General features: G+C 43.6%; 1 protein-coding gene across 1 annotated transcript in view; it reads right to left on the minus strand.

Moving 5' to 3' along the window:
- Positions 1 to 23,972, minus strand: part of STARD9 (StAR related lipid transfer domain containing 9) — a 131,476-nt gene that overhangs the window by 25,184 nt on the left and 82,320 nt on the right. Inside the window, exons 15-22 of the mRNA XM_027869953.1 lie at positions 23,894 to 23,965; positions 17,483 to 17,662; positions 12,417 to 12,468; positions 11,763 to 11,900; positions 9,995 to 10,077; positions 9,678 to 9,787; positions 2,522 to 2,727; positions 1,529 to 1,994 (exon numbers count right to left, since the gene is read on the minus strand). Coding sequence (XP_027725754.1) covers positions 1,529 to 1,994; positions 2,522 to 2,727; positions 9,678 to 9,787; positions 9,995 to 10,077; positions 11,763 to 11,900; positions 12,417 to 12,468; positions 17,483 to 17,662; positions 23,894 to 23,965 — 1,307 coding nt within the window. The remainder of the gene's footprint in view (positions 1 to 1,528; positions 1,995 to 2,521; positions 2,728 to 9,677; positions 9,788 to 9,994; positions 10,078 to 11,762; positions 11,901 to 12,416; positions 12,469 to 17,482; positions 17,663 to 23,893; positions 23,966 to 23,972) is intronic.

The raw sequence follows: 23,972 nt of genomic DNA on the forward strand, positions 1-23,972 counted from the left end.
GAGAGATGTGGAAGGACAGGAAGGACATTCAGCAAGGGAAACTTCAAAGTTCAGGGTTTCGAAAGTAGAGCAGTCTCCAGTGATGGCAAGGTCTATGGCAGCAATTCACAAACTTTTTGGTCTCAAGACCCCTTTACAATCTTAAAAGTTATTGTGGGCCCCAAAGAACTTTTGTCTATGTGTGTTGTATCTACCAATATTTACCATACTCAAAATTAAACATCTTAAAATTACTATTAAAATTATAATGTTATTATAAAAAGTTTTGACCTCATAGACCCCCTGAAAGAGTCTGAGTTCCCAGACTACACTTTGAGAACCAGTGGTCTAAGCCATGACTAGCACAGGGAGTAAGTGAAGGTAGAATGGAGAGGGAGTATATGGGAACTGAGGAGGCTCAAAAGGAGTCAGAAGGAAGGGTCATAAATATGAATGTTGTAGTCCCTAATAATAATGGCATGGCATGGGGGGGGGTTGTTGTTGTTCAGTCATTTTTCAGTCCTGTGTCCAATTCTTGGCGACCCCACTTGGCAAAAGTTTTCTGGGCAAAGACAGTGGATTGGTTTGCCATTTCCTTCTCCAGCTCATCTGACAGATGAGGAAACTGAGGCAAACAGGGTTAAGTGATTTGCCCAGAGGTCACACAGCTAGTAAGTGTCTGAGGCCCGATTTCAACTCATAAAAGTGAGTCTTCCTGACTCCAGGCCTGGTACTCTATCCACTGTCCTACCCAGCTGCCCATGGGATAGGAGGCAGAGGAAGATTAAAAGTCTTAAGTGCTGAAGTCACCAAGAAGGTGGGAGAGTGGGCTGGAGGTCGGTAGCAGGTGGCAGGACAAGGGAGACATGATGAGATAGGATCAACTTCAGAAGAGGAGAGGACGGTTATTGAGTGACGGTAAAAGAACAAGGAAACTGTATATGGGGAGCAAGCAAAGAAGCACCCCGACCCTTCTTCCTGACTCTGTGGGGTCTAGAGGCAGAAGAAGGAACGTCCAGCACTAGAGAAGGCGACAAGGGATAGGGCGTCCTATCAGAAGAGTCAGCTTCAGTTAGCACTAGAAAGAGGAAGAAATGAAAAAAGATCAAGAGTGAATGGGAACTGATACCTAACTGGGGTTTCCAAAGGGCAGAGTGGAAGAGACAGACAGGGAAAAGGAACTGGGGGGAGGAGGATGGAGCAAGATTGAGATGAAATGGTGATGGAATACAGAGAGAGAGAGTACCAAGTGAAAATGGATTTCCGAATGAGCAAAAGCTCTCTGGAGTCAGCAATAACTTTCAAGACTATAAAAGGGTCTGGAGATGAAAAAGTTTGAGAACTGCTGTCTTTGAAGGACAGTAGGGGATTTGCTAGCCCTAAGACGGAGGATGTAACCAAAGCAGGCACATCAGGAGAATCGGGGCTCAGGAAAGTGAAACTCCAGAATGGGTCAGTTACAAAGAGGGAGGTGATAACCACGAATCCCAACTTCCAGTTGCTAACACCCATTCCGAGGCCCTACCAGATTTACCTGTGGCTCTTTTACCTTTGTGAGGGGGACAGAGAGAGGCCGCAGACTCTCTGGTTCCCCAAGGAACTGCTGCTGTAGGAAGATCTGCTCTTTTTTTGAAAAGCTGGAAAGGTGGCATCCACACCCAGGTCCAATTCCCCAGGCTGGCTTGGGTTGTCTTCCCAGCACAGGGTTTCAAGCTGTTCAAGCCTTCTCTGGGCTTCCAGGAGTTTCTGCTTTTTGACGATCCTTTCCAACTGAAACTTGACTTTCTTGCGCCTGACTTTACGCTCTGCGGCCCAGAGGGCATTCCTCCAGAGGACCTGCAGCTGGGCCAGCTGTTCACGGCCCCCATCTAGCGACGCTGAGGAGGTCTTTGGCCCAGTCTGTGGTTCAGCTTCATGGGAGACCTCAGGGTCTGTCTCAGCCAAGACACCATCCTGTTGTCGCTGCTGCTGCAGGCTGGCCAATCGGCTTTCCTCTCTGAGCAGCCATCGCTGGTCTAAGAACCAAGGAAACCCAGAAAGAAAGTCAGAGCTTGCCCCTCTACCTGTCTCTGAGCCAGTCACCTGGGCCTGCATGGAGGGACACACTTGCGGGTACCCATGTGGGGAGGAGAGGGGGGAGATTTCTGGCCTCTTAGCCACTCTGTGACTGGGATGTGCAGTGAACATGAAGAGGGGAAAGATTCCCTAATCCCTAGAACAGAGAGACCGATAAGGCAGAAGTCAAAAGAACATGGAGCTGGGGTCTCACCCGGGACGTGGGGGCTACATGGACAAACATGCATGTGAATGAGGGAAGGAGAAGAAGAGAGAGCAGTGCTTCTAAGGGGGGATGAGCATGTTAGTTTCCTTATTCGTCTTTCTTGGGAACCTTTTTTCAATTCCCCCCCCCCCCAATAATGTTTCCCTGCAATTCTGTAAGACTATAAACAAAAAAGAGAGGAAAGATTGGAGCTGACCACAGGAAAAGGAGGAAAAATGAAGAAATGAGGTGAAAGAGACACCTTAAATGATGGTCACCTACTGTCTTTGATCTGCTGGTTGATGAGGGCCTGGTCAAACTTCAGTTCCTGCTCAGCTCTTAGCTGCTCAACTAGGATATCTTGCTTTAAATCCTCGACAAGGCGTTTCTGTTGGCGAATCTGCATCCTGTGGGACACTGCTTGCTCCAGCTGCTTCTGGTAGTGTGCTTCAGGAACAACATCCCATACTCTCCTGTCACGGAAAGGGCTAGGAATTTCCATGAGGAAAGAAATAAACCATCTTGAGAAAGAGTGACTTATATTTCAGAGGGCACTCTTCCTGGGCCTTGGCTCTAGCTATGGGGTCTTCCTTTTGGTCAAGCTAGGGACCGTCTGACTCCCCTGGCTGAGACACCATCATGAGCCAGGGTGCCCTTAGGCATTCACTTTCTTTCAGAAGATTCTCTTTACTAAGTCTCCCCATTTGGCAAAGCCCTTGGGTGCAATATAACAGAGAAGAATTTGGACCCAACATCATGCTGCCTGTGGGAACTAGGAAGAACAAAGAGGAGGTGAGTTGGGTCACAAATAGCCAGTGAGGTCACAGAGCCAGCAGGTAGAACTTTAGTCAAAAGTGACCTCTTCTGAATTTCTTAGGATGGAAGAATCAGGAAAAACAAGAAGTCATTTCAGTTAATAAGAATAGCCAGGTAAGAATAAAAGAGGCAAAATGTTATGTTTTTGGCAAAACTAATGAGCGCTGGTTCCCCCCGCCTCCCCCCCCCTGCCCTCTCTCTCTCTGCCTCTCTGCCTCTCCCCTCCTCTCCTCTCCTCTCCTTTTCTTTCTCTCTCTCTCTTTTTCTCTCTCCCTCTCCCTCCCTCCCTCTCCTTTTTTAAGCTTTGGGACTCCCTATCTTGCCCAAATGAGAAGTACAAGGAGCTACTCTTTGGCCTGCTGCTTCATTTCTGACCTGGGCAGCCTTGCTTCTCCTTAGGCAATTTGGGGGTCCCTTGCTTCTAGGGGCTCACCACATTAAAGTCAAACTTAGTGCAGACACCCCTAAACTTGGAACTCCCAAACTCAAAAGATCCACTAGCCTCCCCAATAGCTGGAATTATTGTCATTCACCACCATGCCCAGCTTTGGGCTTTATTTAAAAAATGAATGGCCAAGTTTCACAGAGGCTACGCTACTTTTTGAAAATCAGATTGGAAATGAAGCAAAATTATTTTGCAAAAACCTTGGATTTTGTGGATTGTGAGGTAATTCTTTCCTCTCATTCTAAGAAGCTATATCTTTAAGAAAACCAACTCTGTGAAGTGTTCATCTACTGCTGGAACCTCATTCCCTGAAACAAACAGTATATCTGTGACCTAGATGAAAGAGACAGACAGACAGGGAGGCAGGCAGGCAGAGACACACAGACAGAAATACAAAAAAAAGAGACAGAGAGAGGAAGGGAAAGGAAGGAGAGAGGAGAGAGAGAAGAGAAGAAAGAAGGGAGTGGCGATTAAAGAGAGTGAAGGGAAAGGAAGAAAGAGAGAAGAGAGGGGAGGAGAGAGATTCTAGAGGAATATTTGCATGTCTGCAAACAAGTTCGAGGCCAGGAAATCTGGCCTACAGGAAAGAGCACCGGGTTGAAATTTGAGAGGCCGGGTTCTGTAATGTCACTAATTAGGAATAATTCATTTAAGTTTCTTCTTCTGAGAAACTGATAGTCACTATCTGAACCTTCTGCATCCACTAAGGGTGGGGTACTCGGAGGTGTCTCCAAGGCTATCTCAGTCTCATGTCTACTTTCTATCAGACAGCACTCTTTTTTTTCCCCACACAGAGATAGCGCTAGCACTGGAGAACCCTGCAGACAGAGAGAGGGAAAGAGGGAAGCTCAAGGTGGTCAGCAGGGAAGGAAAAAAAGGGTGAAGGAAGGAATAAGCATTTATAAAGTATCTACTACGTGCCAGGCATTATGCTTTACTTTTTTTTAATAACTATTATCTCATTTGATCCTCACTACAACCCTGCAAGGTGGATACTGTTATTATCCCCATTTTACAGTTAAAGAAACTGAGGCAAACAGAAGTTAAGTGACTTGCCCAGGGTTATACAACTAGTAAGTTGTCTAAGGCTGGATTTGAATTCAGGTCTTCCTCACTCCAAGCCCAGCGTTCTATCCACTATACCACCTAGCTGCTTCTAAGAAGTTAACAGAGGGGCAGCTAGGTGGCGCAGTGGATACAGCACCAGCCCTGAAGTCAGGAGGACCTGAGTTCAAATCCCACCTCAGACCAAATACTTGACACTTACTAACTGTGTGACCCTGGGCAAGTCACTTAACCCAACTGCCTTAAAAAAAAAAGGAAATTAACAGAGCAGGAACAAGCATTGGGCAGCCAGGGCCTCAAGCAAGCACCAATCTAATGGGGAGGAGGAAAAGAAACATTTTCTCCCACTCAGCCAAAGCTGTCCTGGTCTGCCAACCCTGAGATCCCGTAGCTATCATAACTCTCCTTCCAGAGTCACTTTCCCACTAGAACACACTAACTTCTGGGTACTGCTTGGCCTGGGGACACTTGTTATATTATCAGACAGAAAATGAATAGCAAAGTGCCAGCCACCACTCTCTCCCACTCCAATAGCTTCCAAGACTGGCTGCCTTCTCTCTCAGTACCCCTGATAAACACAGGCAGGAGGAAGCACTGGTATACTCTGGTCCCCATTTCCACTTTCCGATCCCACCCCGGCACCATCAGTCACTAATCCCTTCTCTTCTTCTGAAGCTTATTCCATTCTGTCCAGATTCTCATTGCTGTCACCTACAATCCTCCAACTCGTTCTTGCTCCTTCCAAATCAGGAGCACCGCCTTCCTGTGTACCCCAGCAATGCTTCCTTCAGACATCCTGACTTCTCAGTTCCTCCCCCTCCTAAACTCCCATGACCTTCTGATTACATTCTACCTCAACACCCCTGCTTTAGTGGTAGAACAGCTTCACACTTGCCACCTTGATCCTATTTACTGGTTTTCATCCCCGAGAGTCACAGATGATTTAACTGAACCCTTGGCTGACCTATATAGTATGGCCGGCGTGCTTTGAGTCATTCACCTTTCCTCTAGGCAGCCCTGGGTGAAAGCACAGGGGTTCACAAAGAAATGCCAAGATGCCCTCACACAGCCTTATTGGAATAGCAAGGAATAGGTGAGTATTGCAAGCAACTACCCTACTTCTTATGCATTAGTATACCACAATAACATAACTACGAGGGAGTCCAAAGCTAAGACTCTGGTGTTAGATTTGTTTCCCAACATCCAGGAAAAAGCAACTGTGATCACCTGTTTCTAGGCGAAAAGTCTAAATAAGCTGAATCAAAGTGACAAATGCCCTATGCTGAATGGTGGTGCCAGAACGACAGGGATTATTTAGATAGAGAAAAGTGAAAAGCAGTCAGTAGACAGTGTTTCCCATGGTGCCTGGCTTGTCACTCCCCAACTCTGTCTGACTAAATGGTTTACATGAAATGGATAAATTATTTAAAAGAATCTATCAGAGAAAGGTTCTCTGAACATCTATGTGTGCCTCTGGCTTACTCTCTCTTCTTTCCACTCATGTTCTCCCCTCTGTGAAACACTCTCCTCCTCCTCTCCCTCCTCTTCCTCCTCTTCCTCTGTCCCCCAGAAAAGCCAGACTCACTCCTTATGATGCAAATCACCATCTTCAAACAACAGAAATGGGAGGAGACTGAAGAAGGGCTCCCTGTGGGGATGTCTGGGAAGGCTGACAAATGATCAGGGCTGCAGAGAACCGTTACAAACACACACACACACACACACACACACACACACACACAGAGTTGGAAACAAAACTAGCTCTCAACTAAACATATCCGTTGAGTAGTAAGCAAGCACATTAAAAAATATTTTTTTACTAACCTTCCACTAAGTATTCAGGGGAAATCCTCAGCTAACCATCAGCTTGTGGGTCTATCCATCCACCAAGACAACAGCAGGTATGATCACTGCTCATTTTCATTTTGTAAGTTCCCAGCCTGCCTGGTCATCTGCTCCCAAAGGCTCCAATGGGCCTGTCCCCGACCCTTCTCTCTTCTTGCCTTTCCTCCTTTCTCTTCCCTGATGCTTCAGAGGCTGGCATTTTCCACAACATAATGCAGAGGTTCCTAGTCACTATGGCAGTGGCAGAAGGAGACCAACCAGACTGCCTCCCAGACTCCACACACTCAAGGCTGAGCCCCAAAGATCCCAAACTGGGCAACGCTCTGGTTCCAGGAGTTGGCTTCTATCAAGAAAGGAGTCAGACTGCTCACCTTTCCCTGTCCCCAGAGTCATTTCCGTGTTTTCAGGCATATCTACACACTCACCTCTGCCTAAATAAATAAGGTTAAGCCTCAGAGTAGGTAGAGACTCTGGAGTCTCCCAAAGTCTCCTAGGGTGGCCTGCCCAAGGCCTGGAGCAAGAGGATCTCCCCAACACAGATCCAATTCCAGACTGGGAGCCCATCTGCTGATTTGTATTTTTCTCTAATCCTGCAGGTGCCCTCCCCAGTCCCTTTGCTCAATCAGGCTCAGGCCCCCACACCACACTGCCACCAGGCTGGCACACAGCTGTACCAACTATAACAACTGGGGAGAACTGAAAGACTGACTTCAAGACCCTGTGCTGGGTTCTGGTAAGGTGGTGGTGCTAGTATCTCTATTTTGAAATCTCTTCCTGATCTTTTTGAAAGAAAGGACATATTTGGGATTTGACTGACCAGTCTCATCAGTGACTCTGGACTGGAGAGTTCTAGGAGATCTCATTCCACGAAAACAAGAAGTTCAAAGTTCCCATATGGACAAAAAAAATATTTATTATATCAGCACTTTTTGTCATAGCAAAAAGCAAGAATGAATGAAAAATCATTTATTAAGTGCTTATTATGTGCCAATCACTTGTGCTAAGTGCCAGGGACATGAATAGAATAAAAAGAAAAAGAAGGGAATATGGTGGGTTCCCATCAATTGGAAAATGACTAAAAAACAGTGTTATACATATGCAATGGAATACTACAACACCATAAGAAATGAAGAATGTGAGGGGGAGCTAGGTGGTACACTGGAGAGAATACCAGCCCTGGAGTCAGGAGAACCTGAGTTCAAATCCAGCCTCAGACACATAACACTTACTAGCTGTGTGACTCTGGGCAAGTCACTTAACCCCATTGCCTAGCAAAAAAGAAAGAAAGAAAGAAAGAAAGAAAGAAAGAAAGAAAGAAAGAAAGAAAGAAAGAAAGAAAGAAAGAAAGAAAGAAAGAAAGAGAGAAAGAAAGAAAGAAAGAGAGAGAGAAAGAAAGAAAAAGAGAGAAAGAAAGAAAAGAAAGAAAGAAAGAAAGAAAGAAAGAAAGAAAGAAAGAAAGAAATGAAGAATGTAAAGAATACAGAAAAACTCAGGAAGATTTGTATGAGTTGATGGCAAGTACAATAAGTAACAGTATGACCAGAACAATGTAAAGGAAAAGTATAAGAGAACTCTCACCAAAGCAGTGACTAATCCTGATGCAGAGGACCCATGCTGAGACAGACCACATGCTCCCCCATGTCCCCCTCCAGCAGAGAGGGATGAACTCTACATGCAAGAATGAGACACGTGTTGCCAGACGTGGCCAATGTGTTGCTATGTTTTGTATAGTTACACTTTGTCACAAGAGAGTTCTCTGGGGAGATAGGAGGGGGATATATGGGAAATGACCAAGATATAAAAAAATCAGTTATACCTTTTTTTTTTTTTAAAGAGAAAGAAATCCAGTTCAAAACAGAAGCAGGAAGGACAAACCACCACAGAAAAAATACAAAAGGAAGGCCAGAAGCAAACACAGACAGCCAGGATAGCTTTGAAAGTTACTTGTTGAATTTATTATAGACTTAAAAGGGAAAGCTGTATGTAGTGATAGATTCTGTTTCACACACCATTCTCTTTTCTGTTCTACTTTATATATGAAAATTCTCATATTATTTGGTGTCAAGTTCAATTTTTTTTATTTAAAGGAAACAGAGCAAGTATCTGACGGGGATAAGAAAGTAGGAAACATGAAAAGCTGAATTAAGATGAAGGAATAGAGGAAAGAAAGCTATAAACCACTCGGGGGTCTTCAAAAGGAAATCATTCAGCCACGTCCACTTCTCTCCATGCTTCTGCGTTCCTCTCTGTACCCCTCTATCCACCCAACCATCTGAAGAGCTTGGTGATTCTCCACTCCCTTTCCCCAAACCCTGACTCCCTTAATGTGGAGTTGGGCCTCCCTTCATACTCCTCCCTACTTTGCCCAAATCAGTGTCTCTGCTGGGGAAATAAAAAAGATGTCCCTCTCCCTTTCCCCACATAAAGATCATCAACAGAGAAGAAAGCTTTAGCCCTTCACTGACCCACACGCTACAGCATCTTCCCCAAGCATACACTTGACACTTTGCTCCAGAATTTTTTTTCATATAATTACACCTACTAGTGGAGGGGGGTTTCAGACACCGTACATAGTTCTAGGACTCCTACTGTTCAAGAGAAGGGTACCAAACCACACTTCAGTGAGAACCCTGGGACAGACACCCAACCTGAGCACCAACGAAGCACTAATTATGAGAACATGATGATCTCCAGTCAAATGACAGCTGCATGGATTCAGAATTGGAAGCCATCTGGTTCAGTCTTTCCATTTTAGGAAACTGAAGCCCATGGAGATGCTCTCATTCTATGCTCTGGTGGAGATTTGAAGAAGAAAGAGATTGGTTCATACCAATCTTCCTAGGTGGTTGCTTATGAAACAATAATCTCCCATTGTTCATATATCACAAACTGCCCGACCTCTCCCCAACTGATGTTGGACCAAACGATACAAGCCATCACTTTATAAACATGTTGCCAAAAAAGTCTTGTTTGACAGAAGGTGGCCAGAGGGAAAACCACCAAGAGCGGCACACCTTGGGAGGATGAAGAAAAGTGAAACAAGGGACAGGAAGATAAAATGAGCTCTTTCTCTGCCAAATGGTCTCACGACCAACAGTGAGCTAAGCTCCATGAGGCCTGGAACTCCAATGGCTAATGCTCCGGACCAGCCCAGGTCTATGCTTTCACCTTGGCCTTTCTCCTTCCAAGGACATTGTAAAACACTGGACTATAACTGCAAGGTCTTAAAATGGCCCCATGCAAGAAGGGCCCATTGGCCTCACGTACCTGTCCTCCTCAAGCACAGAGGAAACCCCCAATTGCGGGGCAGCGATGCCACCATCCAAATCCAACCACTCCAGAGAGCAACCGCTGTTCTCAACAGAGACCTCTCCTACCTGGGGACAAAAGGAGGAAACGGAATGAAGAAGCCATCACTCCCTAGCCTCTGACCACCATTAATGGGCGCATCTGTCAGGCTGAGCTCATCCAGGTGGATTCTCACAGGGCTGGAGGCCACAGTAGAAAAAGACACCTTCCTGGTGCTTCTCCCATGGCAAGAAGCACCATGACTAGCAGCGACCTAAGAAAGAGAACGTACTTACCAATCTCTTCTGCCTTAGCGCAGCAGCCTCTGCGGGGTGAATGAAACGGAATTTCTGTGTTTCCCCCAGAATAATAATAGCTCCTTTGGGAAAAAGAAAGCAAAGGATTTAATATTGAGTCCTTACTGTATGTCAGGTACCGTGCTAAGGGCTAGGCGTGTGTGTGTGTGTGTGTGCGTGCATGCGCGTGTGCGCATCTGCACACGCACACGTGCGCACACGCACACACACACAGAGTTCAAATATCCACCAACTGGCTGGCAGTAAAAGCAGTTCAGGGAAGAAAAAGGGAAAGACATCATCATGGGGCCAGATTGGTAAGGGACAGCTTTCTCTGCTAAAATGATAACAATAGCTAGCATTCATATAGCACTAAGGTTTGCAAAAGCAATTAACAAATGTTACCTCACAACAATAAAAATAATAATAATAACTAATATTTATTTTAGCGCTGACTGTGTGCCAGATGTTGTGCTAAGTGCTTTAAAATTATTATCCCATTTGATCCCTACAACAACCCTAGGAGATTGGAGCTACTATTTATCCTCATTTGACAGATGAGGAAACTGAGGCTGAGAGGTTAAAAATTACTTTCTCAGGTAAAAAGTTAGTATATATTTGAGGCAAGATTTGAACTCAGGCCTTTCTGATGCCACGACCAGCACTCTATTCATTGGGTCACCTTGCTGCCTGGGGAAATCTGGTAAGATTTCAAGTGACAGATTCATCCACAAACATGGAGCTAAATGGCAGATAGATTCTCTCCACCCTAGGCTTCTGCCACTGTGATTCCCTCTCCTACAAGCAAGGGGGAAATCTCCAAATCCAGATAAATCTCAAAAAAAGACCCACACTAAACAGAAGTTCTGTTGCCATTTTTTTCCTCAAATTTTTTTAATTTTTTTTTTTTTTTTTTAGGCAATTGGTTTAAGTGACTTGCCCAGGGTCACACAGTTAGTGTCAAGCGTTTGGTCTGAGGCCAAATTTGAACTCAGGTCCTCCTGACTTCAGGGCCAGTACTCTATCCACTGCACCACCTAGCTGCCCCCTTAATTTTTTTTATCATGAACTTAGTCATCAAAAAACAATTTCAAAATACACAGGATGACAAAAGAAAGGCTTATTTATCCATGGATTTCCATTCTGTACAGTTTGGGTTTTTGTTAAAGCAAATTTAACAAGGTAGTAACAAAATTGCCCTGTTTGTGTGCCCTTCTGAACTTTTTTTTTTTTTTGCATTTTTAATGCTTTATTCTGCTCTCTTTGTTTTCCCATCCTTTTTACTATCCATAAAATCACCCCTCCCCCATAACACAGAAACCATCTCATAACAAGTATAGTCAAACCCAGTAATGTCAAATTCAAAGAGAACAGATCCCTGCAGACCACATATTGGCTTATATGTAATTTATTTTGTTTAATACTTTTATTTATTTTCTTTAACACTGCCCAATGACATTGCAATCTGGTTCCTTGTTTTGTGGGCAGCATTTGCAGGTGGAAAGTTTGATACCTCTCCTCTAGCCAAATGCATCATCAGTACATTAGTTCCATTGTCTTTTCTGGATCAGGTTTATAAAAGAGAGCCTCCCATTACTCTTGGGAAGCTTAGAAGGCTCTATTCCAAAGGCTTTCCCATTCCCCAGAACGGTGATTTCCAACTAAGAACTGCTGGCCATGCACAGTTATAGCAGTTCAAAGAACCCAAATTTCCCCATTTCCAGAATGCAAAGAGAAGACACTGAGAGGAGGGGTCCGACAAGCTTACCTTGTGTCAAGCGACAGGAATCAGTGACCTCCTGGCCATTGACAATGCAGCGGGCTCCCAGGGCAGGCTGAAGGGTGACCACACCACATGCACTGGTGATGGTACAGTGATCTCTTTCTATCCACTGACCCTGAAGGACTGGGGAAAATGCTAGTCACAATGGAGCACAGGGTCACCTTATAGGGCAACTTCATTCTTTCCATGAGAAAATCCAAATCCAAGCCTAGAAAACCTCAAAGCAAAAGCATCACAGGCAGAAAAGAGACCCCATTCCTTCTTCTCGGTCTACTCTAGAAATTATTTATACTTTGGGTCCACTCCAAACCATACTGACCCAAAACCAAATCTCAAGTAGTAGAAATAGGAATGAGCACATTGGCTACCAGGTGCTCCAGAGTTCGTTTCTTTTTAAGCAAATGCTTTATGGATCCTTTCTTATATCCCTAACACTTTCCCATCCCCTAGTCAATAGAACCTTCTCTTGAAACAAAGGGAAAAGCTAAGCAGAAGATACCAACACACCAGTCATAGGGGTTGAGTCCCCTCCCACACGGCATCCTCAAGTTCCCCACAGAGGGATCGGCCAGACACAGGCATTCCAACCCTTTGTACCTCTTTGAGGGGACAGAAGATTACACTCATGTCTTCACTCACCTATATCCTGCTCTTGGTCAGAGTCAATCCTTCCTATTTTTGTTGTCCCTTCCTATAAGGATATAATAAAAGTTATTTTAAAGGTAGGAAAAAAGATACAGACAGTTCTACTTCTGAAGCTAAGCCTAATGTGGTTTAGAATCACTTGTATCTTGTCATGAACATCTCCTACTCATTCCTGACAGCTCTAACTTTTCCCTTTGGTACCAGACTTTCTTTCTCTGCCTCAGCTCCCACTTATTTATTCAGGAACCAAGAAAAGATACTCAAGTTGAATTAATCTTAAAAGACCGTCCAGGCTATTTCTAAACACCCAGGATATGTCACCCCTGACAGATGACAGATGGTGGTAATCTCCTTATCATGCCTGTGCTACAAGCCTGCAGGACAGAAGTTTTCATTTTACAGCGGGAGGCTTGGAAAGGGGTGTTTGCCTTTTTGGAAAACTCGATGGAGTCATGCAATGGGATCATCTGATGCGTGAGGGGCCACAGTCATCACTACCAGTCAGCAAACCTCCATCCCTAAGGAGAAGTGGAAAGGAACCCCATTGTCCCTGAGAGGTGGGGCACTTTTAAAGATGCCCTGGCCCTGCTTCAATCAAGTCAATGTTTAGAGAAAAGCATTTTGTGGAAACAGAAGAAATCACTGGATTATTACCTTCTCACTGCTCAGATGTAGCTTAACAGACCTCACAGTCTAAAAAAAAGGGTGAAGAACAAAGAAAAAGCACCATCTAAAATTAGAGAGAGGGAAAGAGAGAGGAGAGAGGAGAGAGAGAGAGAGAGAGAGAGAGAGAGAGAGAGAGAGAGAGAGGGAGGAGTTAGTATGAACCAAGCACTGTATTAGTGGGAGGCTAGAGCACACAAGCTCCCTAGCTGCCTTTCACTTGATTTTTGTTTGAATTTTTAAAAATTAATTTGTGAACACTGTAATTATAATGACCAGGTCTGGTTTAAAAAAAAACTGAAAAAATACACCTGCCTCCTTTCACCGCAGAGGTGCCTGTGGCATGGTATGGCAGTCAATATGTGTTGGGCTGACCTTCCTCTTGTCTTCCTTTTTAAATCCCTGTTTCAAGGGATGGCTCATTAGATTGGGGGTGGGGGAGAGTCAGGGATGTAAATACTAACAAATGAACTTGACCTTTTAAAAAAGTAACAATAGAAATAAAATAAAATTTTTTAAAATAAAAAAAAATTAGTTTTGAGACTACTCCGCCTTTTTTTCTAGAATGCAACAATACAGTTACAGGACTTCTGAAGAGAAACTGAATGTGGCCCTTGATTGTTCTCTCCCAGGTATATCACCCTTAGGTATTGGTGTCATCACACAGCCTCTCTGGGGGAGAAAAAAAAAGGAAAAAAATTTACATGATAACTTTATTACATATTTAAAAGGAATAGCAAGTTCTACAGAACAGATCTGCAGTTTCATGTGCAATCATCTTTTTATTATACTATATTATGGAAATGCTTGTTTTATTCCATAAATTAAAAACAAATAAAAAAAATGTTAAGAGTTAAGGGGAACTAATGAGGCTATGGAAGGCTATAAAACCTCAAAGAGGAATGAGGTCTGGTTCCAAGGAGAGCTCTCTGCATCCATGAATAGACACGTGGTCTTTTGGACGTGTTCAGAGATACAAAACATGCTAAACAAAAGGCAGATTTCCTAACGGGGGACAAGGCAGCTGGAAACGCCTCCTGTACAGGGTTTGTAGAACATACCTCAGTGGGACAGAGACAAGGGATGCTGCCTGTTTTGTGTTCCTTCAAGCTGAAGTGTATATCTGCCAAAATAAGCCATCAGCCAAAATAAGAATCAGCTCCTGGGGTACTAGCAGGACAACAAGCCAACCATCAGATAAGGAAATGGAGTGAGACCCTGGGAAACTGAGTAAGCTGCACCAGTCCAATATATTAGGTTGCTGGTTCCAAACAGGAAGCATGGATAACAAATCACAGCTTAACATTTAATGTTATAGGTTGCAAGTATTCATTTGGGAATGACTGAAGATCATTTCATCAGATCTGCACCTCATGACTGCCCTGAGAGATAGATAGTATAAGTATTAGCATGTGCATTTTACAGATGAGGAAACAGACATGCATGTTAAGTGACTTGCCTAGAGCCACAAGGGAAATAGAGGGCAGATGGGGCAGCAAGGTGGTGCAGTGGATACAGCACCAGCCCTAAAGTCAGGAGGACCTGAGTTCAAATCTGGCCTCAAACCAAACACTTGACACTTACTAGCTGTGTGACTCTGGGCAAGTCACTTAACTCTAATTCCCTTAAAAAAAAAAAGAAATAGGGGGCACAGACAGACCTTATGACTCCAAGTCCAATATGCCTTCCATTCCACAAGGAAAGAGCACAAGATATATACAGCATAAAAAAAAAATTGAAAAAAAGACATACACAGCATATAAAAAGCTTAAGAAAAACTCAGCCCCCTCAGTTCTACAGAAAACCCCGAGAGGTCCCTGAACTAACTGGGCTGTATTCAGTTGAGGTCATCCTCTCCTTTAAAGCATCCAGGTACTTTTTCAACATCCTGTAACATTCAACATCCTGTAACATCTAGCTACCTAGAGCTAGACGGCTATCATTTTACTTCCTGCCTCCTCAGGAATAACAATAATGTAAGGACCAGAATAGTACGGAAGGCAGATCGATTCTGCCTCAAACACCTGGAAGATTCCTCAATTTAATGCCTAACCCACCACATCTGGGGTACATCTTCCTTTCTTTGTGACTCTGGCTGAATGAGGAGGGACTAGGCTGGACTGGGGATTTCACTGATACAGGAACTCCCTCAGTGAGAAACTCCCTCCACTGATGCAGCCCAGCACCTTCACTGCAATTTACAGTCTTATTATATGGAAATACGTTTTACGTGATTGCACATATATAACCTATATCAAATTGCTTACCATCTTAGGGAGGGGAAAGGGAGGTAGGGAGAAAATTTGGAACTCAATTTATTTAAAAAAATGAAAACATTGTCTTCATGTATAATTGGAAAAAAATAAAATACCATTTTAAAAAAATGTATAGTCTTTGAGTTAGCTAGAACACTGAGGAGGTAAGGCATCTGCCCAAGGTTGCACAGCGTACATTAGAGGGGTAACATGAACCCAGGTCTTCCTGATGCTAAAGGCAGCTCTCTAACCCCTTCACCTCCAAGAGAATGAGGCGGGGAAGGGGAGGAATTACATGTTTATTGTACCTCAGACCCCAGTTCAGGGAAAGTATAAAGCCAGGGCTGCCTGAGGGAATACAGTGAGGTAGGCACTCAAATTCCCACGTGCCCAAAGATAGGCTTCCTCAATCTTACGTCTGAAAACCCGTCTCTGTGATGAGATGTCCCTGAGGTTCTACCCTGAGCGCAGAGGCTTGCAGTCAGCTCTCTCTGCACGCCTGCATGGGGAACGTGATTTCTCTAAGGACAACAGCTGCATTAGGAATCTGTTATTGGGGGGTGGGGCAGCTAGGTGGTCCAGTGGATAGAGCACTGGCCCTGGAGTCAGGAGGACCTCAGTTCAAATCTGGCCTCAGACACATAACACTTACTAGCTGTGTGACCCTGGGCAAGTCCCTTAACCCCACTGCCCAGCCAAAAGAAAAAAATTAAGCTATTAAAATTTAAAGCTTTAATAACTTAAAACTGCACTAAGATTTTTGGGACACCCTGTATCATGTTTAGACTGAGGGATACAATGGTCCTGCTGAACTCTGCCCTGGTCAGATCACTGTGTCCAGTCTCGGGTGCCACATTTTAAAAGGAACATTGGTATGTCAGGAGCATGACTGAAAGCAGCATGACCAGCATGACTACCCCCTCCCCCACACACACACATATCCAGGAGGGGACCTGAAAGCATGCCATCCTGAAAGATACATGCTAAAAGAAGTGAAGACGGTTGGTTAACCTGGAGATGAGATTTAGAGGGAACAGGCAGGGGTTAGGACACGAGTTTGTCCGGTCCTTTTCCAGTCGTGTCTGACTTCGTGACTCCATTTGGGGTTTTCTTGATAAAGACACTGGAGTGGTTCGCCATTTCCTTCCCCAGCTCATTTTACAGATGAGGAAACTGAGGCAAAAAAGATTCAGTGGCTTGCCCAGGGTCACACAGCTAGTAAATGTCTGAGGCTGGATTTGAACTCAGGAAGATGAGTCTTCCTGACTCCCCGTCGGGCACTCCATCCAGCTGCCCAGGACACAAGAGCAATCCTTAAATATCTCAAGTCTTGTTGTGGGTTTTAAAAAAGGACTGAATTTTTGCTGCACACAGAATTGGGACCAATGGACAGATGTTACAGGTGTTACAGGAAGGTCAAGTCCCTTATGATCTAAATTCTATGATTCTATGATGGTCACACTAGCCTCTATTTCTTTAAGACTTGGGGCAGCTAGGTGGCACAGTGGATAGAACACTGGCCCTGGAGCCAGGAGGACCTGAGTTCAAATCCAGCCTCAGACCATTGACACTTACTAGCTGTGTGACCCCAGGGAAGTAGCTTAACCCTAAATGCCTTGGGGAAAAAAAAAAAAAAGATTGAGCTCTGCAGGGCTGACAATGCTTTGAAGATAGAATTTCACAGGTCTTCATAACTCCATTGTCATGCCTCAACATTTAGAAGAAAGAATACAAGACTTATTTTTGCATTCTAGAGATGGATAAATCAAGGCAAAGAGAAGACAGCTTGTCTAAGTCACATAATAATGTATGCTGGGAAATAATGCTGGTACTCCTGACTCCCGACTTTGTACACTGACCCACCGAAGTTCACTACTCCTGAGACAAAAGAAAGAGGACGACCCTTCACAAATAGTCAAGTGGACCAATGTCCTGGAAGCTACCACCACCAATGTAGATGAGCCTGATGGGTTTCATTACCACCAAGTGGTTGAAGCAAATATGCTCTGTGGGAACCATACTGCCTGCCCCATGCCTCTCCTTGACTGCCTGCTGGCCCTAGCAGGTAAAGAGAAGCAGGAAGATACCTTGCAAAAAAGCGTTTTTCCCCCTAAAATCTGAGCCTGCTCCAAACCCCCTTACCCTGAGGTGATACAGCACAACCCCAGTGCTCAGCACATCATCATCCAGGACCATCAGGTGTGGCAGGTTGGAATCAATCGTCACCCCGGCTTTCTTCTTGTTGATGTCAACGTTATACTGCTCCATGAGAGCCTTCCAGTCTTTCCACTTCTGGGTCCAGTCTTTGGAGAGTTGGTCTCTCTGGGAAAAAGAGTCACAGGAGCAACATGTTCCCAAAGACTTGGCGTGGGGCAATCAGTTTAAGGGCAGAGGACAACCTGGCTAGAGGTTCTCACTGTCCTAAATGCCTTTTCTCCTTTACTCACCATCACTATTGATCATATTAATATTGAACTGAGCAGGAATTTTTAAATGAATTGGGAAAGGAGTGGTCAGAAAAGCAGACAACCAATAACTATCACTTGCCTTCCTGCCATCATTTTTCTGTTAGACCAATCCATGGACATCCTCTGCTTTTTCCCTGATAGGGCAAGGCTCAGGGAAGCAGCCAGTAGCCATCCTCCTAACATGACACAAGTGAGCTCATTGGTACCACAGTGAGGGGATCATCCACCTAGCATAATGGGATGCCCTGTGGATTCAGAATGACAGGTTTAAAAACTGCTCCAGTCTCTGTTCACCTGGTTCTTCCCAGCACTGACAAGCTACCAAGAATATCTTGACTATTCCTGGGGTCTCCTATTCAAAATATAGATGACTACATCCTACTTTTTGTTGATCAGTGGAAACAGGACCATCACAGGCTGGAGAAAGGGAGTAGGGACATCCTCTTGTTTCTCCCTAAAGGACTATAAAACCGGAGGAGGCTTAAGATGGTTCTGTTCTAAGAAAGTCACTTTGGGGAGGATGGGGGTAACAGGAAGAGACAGCAAAAAAAGCACTAACTCTTCTCATCTACTCACCAGACAGTCTTACATTTTCAGATCTTTTTTCTTCTACACTGTCCTCTCCCTTACCCCCACCTGTCTCTAAATTAAGACACTAGCTCTTAGACTAAAGCCATGAGCTACCTTAAAATCCTGGCCCCTCTGAGCCCTGGCCCCAGTTGACAGGAAGTAGAACTAAAGCCAGAAAGTTGGAACTCTCACTACTGACCTCCCCCCTACCCCATCCTGCCACCAGAGAATATGATGTTTGTCAATGGCAACCAGTCAACCACATCCTTCCCTTCCCCTAAGCTCCAAAGAAAAAGGTACAGCCTTAAGAACATTAGCCTGAGGGCAACACTATTAACAGCATTCTCTTCAAAATTGGGAGGGACAATTCAATCAAACAATTATTAAAGGCTTACTATGTGCCTGGCACTGTACTACCCAGTGGAAATAAGAGGCAAAAATGCAACCAGTCTTTGACCTCAAGGAGCATATATTCTGCTTGGAGGGGGGAGAAGATGAGGAAACATAAATGTGAATTAAACTCATATCACTTCTAAACTTGACTCATATTTGGGAATTTTGTTTTACCCAGAGAAATAACTGCCTTTACCTATTCTATTCAATCACTGACAAATCCTGAATGAGCCAGCATACCCCATGTCTTGTGTTTTGATTGTATGTTGGGTTGTTTTTGGGCAGGGGTGAGGGTGGTAGGGGCTGGGGGATGGAGGATAGTGGTATACACTGGAGTTGGGGGTTATGAGTGAGAGGGAAAGACTAATCTGTCTTCCCAGGGAACTGAAGAGCTGGTTGGCTAAGATCTGGGTCAGAAAGGGAGCTTCCCACACACACCACTAAGTGAATACCTGAGTCCAAAAGGTACCAGTACTCAGTAGTGGTATTTTCTATAAGAAAAAAAAGGATTCAATCAAAGAGGCAAAATCTGCCTTAAAGGAATAGCTCCAATATAATGGTCACTGGGTTGAGGTCTCCCTTGTAACCTCTAACCTATGTCTGGACACCCCTCACACAAGCCAAAGGGGGTCCCACTGGGACTTGGGCTCAGAGTTCAAGTGTTATTTCTGCCATTGTCATTGTGGAAGCCACTATTTTTCTTGTTCCCACAGTTGCTGGCTACAATTCCCTTTTCTCCTTCTTCCTAGAAAGTGAGGGTATTTGAAGCAAAACTTCTACCACCACCAAAAACATGCCCACTCCCCTCCTAACCCACCCTTTACCTCTCCCTCCTTGGCTTATAGGGAAAAGAAAATATTCTTGGTTCCTGCCCATCCTATTGGCTGTGTAAATCCAATAAACTTAGAGAGATTCCAAAGTGACCTCCAAGACGTCTTTTACTCTTGCCTATGAAGACACTTCTTCCTTTGAAACAGTTCTTGGGTTTACTCCCCTTGTCATCATTTTCTACTGGCACCAGAGATAGTCCAACCTCTCTTCACCTCATGAGTAGAACACCATGAAATACCCCTAAATGGTTTCTCTGCCCCGAGTCTTTACCCATCAATCTCTTTTCCCCATTCTGCTCTTCACCCAGTTACCAGACATCATAATCTTCCTGACACACCATTTCCATAATTTCATTTCCCTGTGCAAAAACTGACTGTGGTTCCCCTTTGCTCCTTCGACCAAATCCCAACTCCTCTACCTGGTTTTCAAAGCCTTATATAAATGAGCTCTACCCTACTTAATTAATTTTATCTCATTTACTGTTGTTGTGTCACTTCAGTCATGCCCATCTTTTCGTGATCCCATCTTGGCAAAGATACTGAAGTGGTTTGCCATTTCCTTCTCCAGCTCATTTTACAGAAGAGGAAACTAAGGCAAACAGGGTTAAGTGACTTGCTGAGAGTCACACACATGCTTCTCTCCAATATGCAACCACTGCTCCACTCAGACTAGTCTCCTTCTTGTCCCCTGCACACATCTGGTTGCTTCACACCTCCATACCTTTGTCTAAGCTGTTCCTCCCACCTGGAATAGCTCTCTCCTCTCCCCTCATTTTATCCAAATCCTATCTATCTTTCAAGGTCTCCCTCAGAATCCCAAAATTTGAGAGTTGGAAGGGACCTCTGCGGCCATCTACTCCAATTCATACACGAAAGGAATCCCCACTATAATATATTTGATGAGTGGTCATCCAGCCTCTGCTTGAAGACCTCCAAGGAGGAGGAACCTATCACCTCTGAAGACAGGCCATTACACTTCTGGACAGCTCTAATTGTTAAGCTTTTCCTGACATCAAGTCTAACCTTGCTTCTCTATATCTTCTACTCATTGGTCTTCTGGAACTGGACAGAAAAAATCTAATTCCTTTAAAACACAACATCCCTTCAAATACTTGACTCAATTATCCTGTCTCCCCCACCCCGAAATCTTCCCCAGGCTAAACACACTTAGTCTTCAACAAATCCTCATTATGACGTGAACTCAAGGCATTTGACAATCCTGGTTGCCCTCATAAGGACACTCTCCAGCTCATCAACATCCTTCTTAAAGCATGTCTCCCAGAAGGAAATACGACACTCCAGATGAGGGCAGATGAGGGCAGGGTGCAGTGGCACCTGCACACTATTTCCTCTTTCTGGAAGCTATGACCCTCTTAAGGCAACCCAAGAGCACGGCAGCTTTTTTTGGTCGTTGTATCACACTGCTGACCTATACTGATTCTACAATCCACTAAAACCCTAAGGTGGTGTTCTGTTTTGACAACGGCTCCCTAACTACCCGTCTTATACTTGTTATGTTCCTAGGATCATAAGCTGCAGAGCTGGAAAGGAATTGGGAGGTCATCTGATTAAGTGACTTGCCCAAGGTCAAACAGGTAGTAAGCAGCAAAGAGAGAATCTGAAGCCTGGTCCTTGGACTCTGGAGCCAGGGTTCTTTTCAGTGTGCCATGCTGCATCTGAGGGTAAGAACTTAACTATATCACTACTGGATTCCTTTCTGTTAGATCTTCTAGCCTGTCAAGATCAAGCCTGACTCTATCAGCTGGTGTGTGAGCCATCCCTCCCTAATTTGTATCCATCTACGCATTCACTCAAGACTCTGATAAAAATGTTCAACAGCAACAAGGTCAAGTACAGAGTATAGATTTCTGGAACACTACTAGATAACTCCTTTCATGATGACATAGAGCCATTAACAACTATTCCTTGCATCAGGACATTTCAATCAGTTCTTAATCCACCTAATAATTGTATTATCATCTAGAGCAAAGTCATTTTTTTGTCATGAACCCTTCTGATGGTCTGGTAAAGTCTTTGGACCCCTTCTCAGAATAATATTTAAAGTAAAATAAAATGGGGGCAGCTAGATGGCACAGTGTATAGAGCACCAGCCTTGGAGTCGGGAGGATCTGGGTTCAAATCTGGTAACAGACACTTGACATTTACTAGCTGTGTGACCCTGGGCAAGTGTCACTTAACCCCGACTGCCTCACCAAAAAGCAAAACAAAGCAAAAAAAAAAAAAAAAAACCAAAGTAAAACAGAAAGCAAAAAAAAAAATTTTAAGTACATAAAATATGATGCAAAAGATTATAAGGGAAACCAATTACATTTAAATACAACTATCAAAATATTTTTAAAAAGAAGTTTACAGACCCCTGGTTAAGAACCCCTGGTCTAGATCAGAGCAGACTGTTTTACAGCATCAAGACTTCCAAGTGCGGCCTAAAGCAGATTAAAATTTAACTGGGAAATATTTAACAAAATAAGTAAAAATACAATAGAACAGAGATAATGTTAATATGTGGTTGTCTAAGTCAATGTGCAGCCCACAGGGATTCTTATGTACAGTTTAGAGACCTATGTTTCCATTTGAGTTTGGTACAACCAGTCTTGATCACATATTTCCATGAGAATAGTATGAGACATTTTATCAAAAGTTTTGCTAAAACTTAAGTACACAAGATCCGTAATACTCTCCTCATCTACTAGTCTAATGATCTTGTCAAAAAAGGAAACGCAGTAAGTCTGGCATGACTTATTCTTGATAAAGCCATGGTAGCTCTTCGTAATGACTGCTTTCCTTCTGAGAAGTTCATCAACATTTAACAATAATGATGATAATAATAACAATAACACAACAGAATAACTTTTACATACTATATGCCAGATGCTATACCAAGCACTTTACAAACAGCATCTCATTTGTCCTCAAAATGGTCCTGGGTGCTATTATTATCCCCATTTTACAAATGAGGAAATTGAGGCAAGGAGAGGTTAGCTAGTAAGTGTCTGAGGCCGAATTTGAACTCAGGTCTTCCTGACTCCTGGCCCAGTGTTCCATGTACTATATGACTAGCTGCCCTTTTCTTTAATTATTTTTTAAAATAATTTTTGTTAAAAATGTTTTTAAAATAATTTTGCCTATTTCTTTCATTATCCATCCTAGTATTTTCCTAGGAATTGAAGACAAGATCACTGGTCACTGTTTACAGCTTTTCTCTTCCCTTTTCAAAAAAATCAGGACGACATTTGCCTTTCTCATGAAGTCTTCTGATTATTTCAACCTCAGTGGCTTCTCCATTTTCTCAACTATTATTGCACATAAAAGAAATTTTTATAATAATTCCCTTTTACATTTCTTCTTTAAGAATAAATTTTATTGATGTCTTTTGTTTTTTTTTAACATAATAGTTGTTTCCAAATATATCCTCTCCCTTTAAAAAAAAAACCTTCTAACAAAAATCTCCCTTGCAACAAAGAAAAATGGTTAAGAAAGCCAACTCAATGAATGACTACATCTGACAGTGTAAATAACATTTCACACCTGTGGTCACCCAGCTTTCCAACAAAAAGGGGGATCTATTTCTTCATGTCTTCTCTGGGGTTAAGGTAAGTCATTACAATTACTAAGCATTCAGGTTAATTTAAATTTTTTTTATATTATTGGAGCAATTGTGTATATTATCCTCCTCATTCTGCTTACTTCACCCTGCATTAGCTCACACAAGTTTTCTAACGTTCCTCTGTATTCCCCATATTTGTTATTTTTCTAGTGCATTAACACTCACAAGCTGCAATGTCTTTAGCATTCTCCAATCAACTGGCACCCAGCTCGTTTCCAGTATTTTTGATTTTTGCTACCACAAAAAAAAGTGCTATTAGAGACATTTCGGTAAACATAGTACCTTCACATCTATAGTTTAGCATTTAGTTGTTTTCAAACTATCTCCCTAGCTAGACTGCATGCTCCTTGAAAAACAAGAGACCACATCCTAGGGCACAGTGTTTGGTGGGCATTCAATACAACCTGTTGAATGATTAAATGAAAAGAAGTCCTTCCTCTATGCTCGTGTGTGGTGGCCCCCAAAAGGAGCCCCCACAATCCCCTTGAAGGAGCATAAGCAGTACGGAAGAAAAGCCACACAGGAAACACATCATTGCCATGAAGGACAAAGGAGCTGGAAATCTCCAGCCAAACTAAAGAGAGCTCTATCCCAGAACTAATGGACAATCATAAGGACCTCCCCTCTCCGCTCAATACTGCCACTTACCCCAACCAAAACTACTCACCTTCATCTCATTATGGAGAACCAGCTCCTTCAGGTTTCCATTCCTTCCATCTGTGAAGGGACTCAAGTTCCCCTGGACG

Source organism: Vombatus ursinus, unplaced genomic scaffold, assembly GCF_900497805.2.
Source record: "Vombatus ursinus unplaced genomic scaffold, bare-nosed wombat genome assembly UNPS02014794.1, whole genome shotgun sequence".
In the NCBI taxonomy this organism is placed as follows: domain Eukaryota; kingdom Metazoa; phylum Chordata; class Mammalia; order Diprotodontia; family Vombatidae; genus Vombatus; species Vombatus ursinus.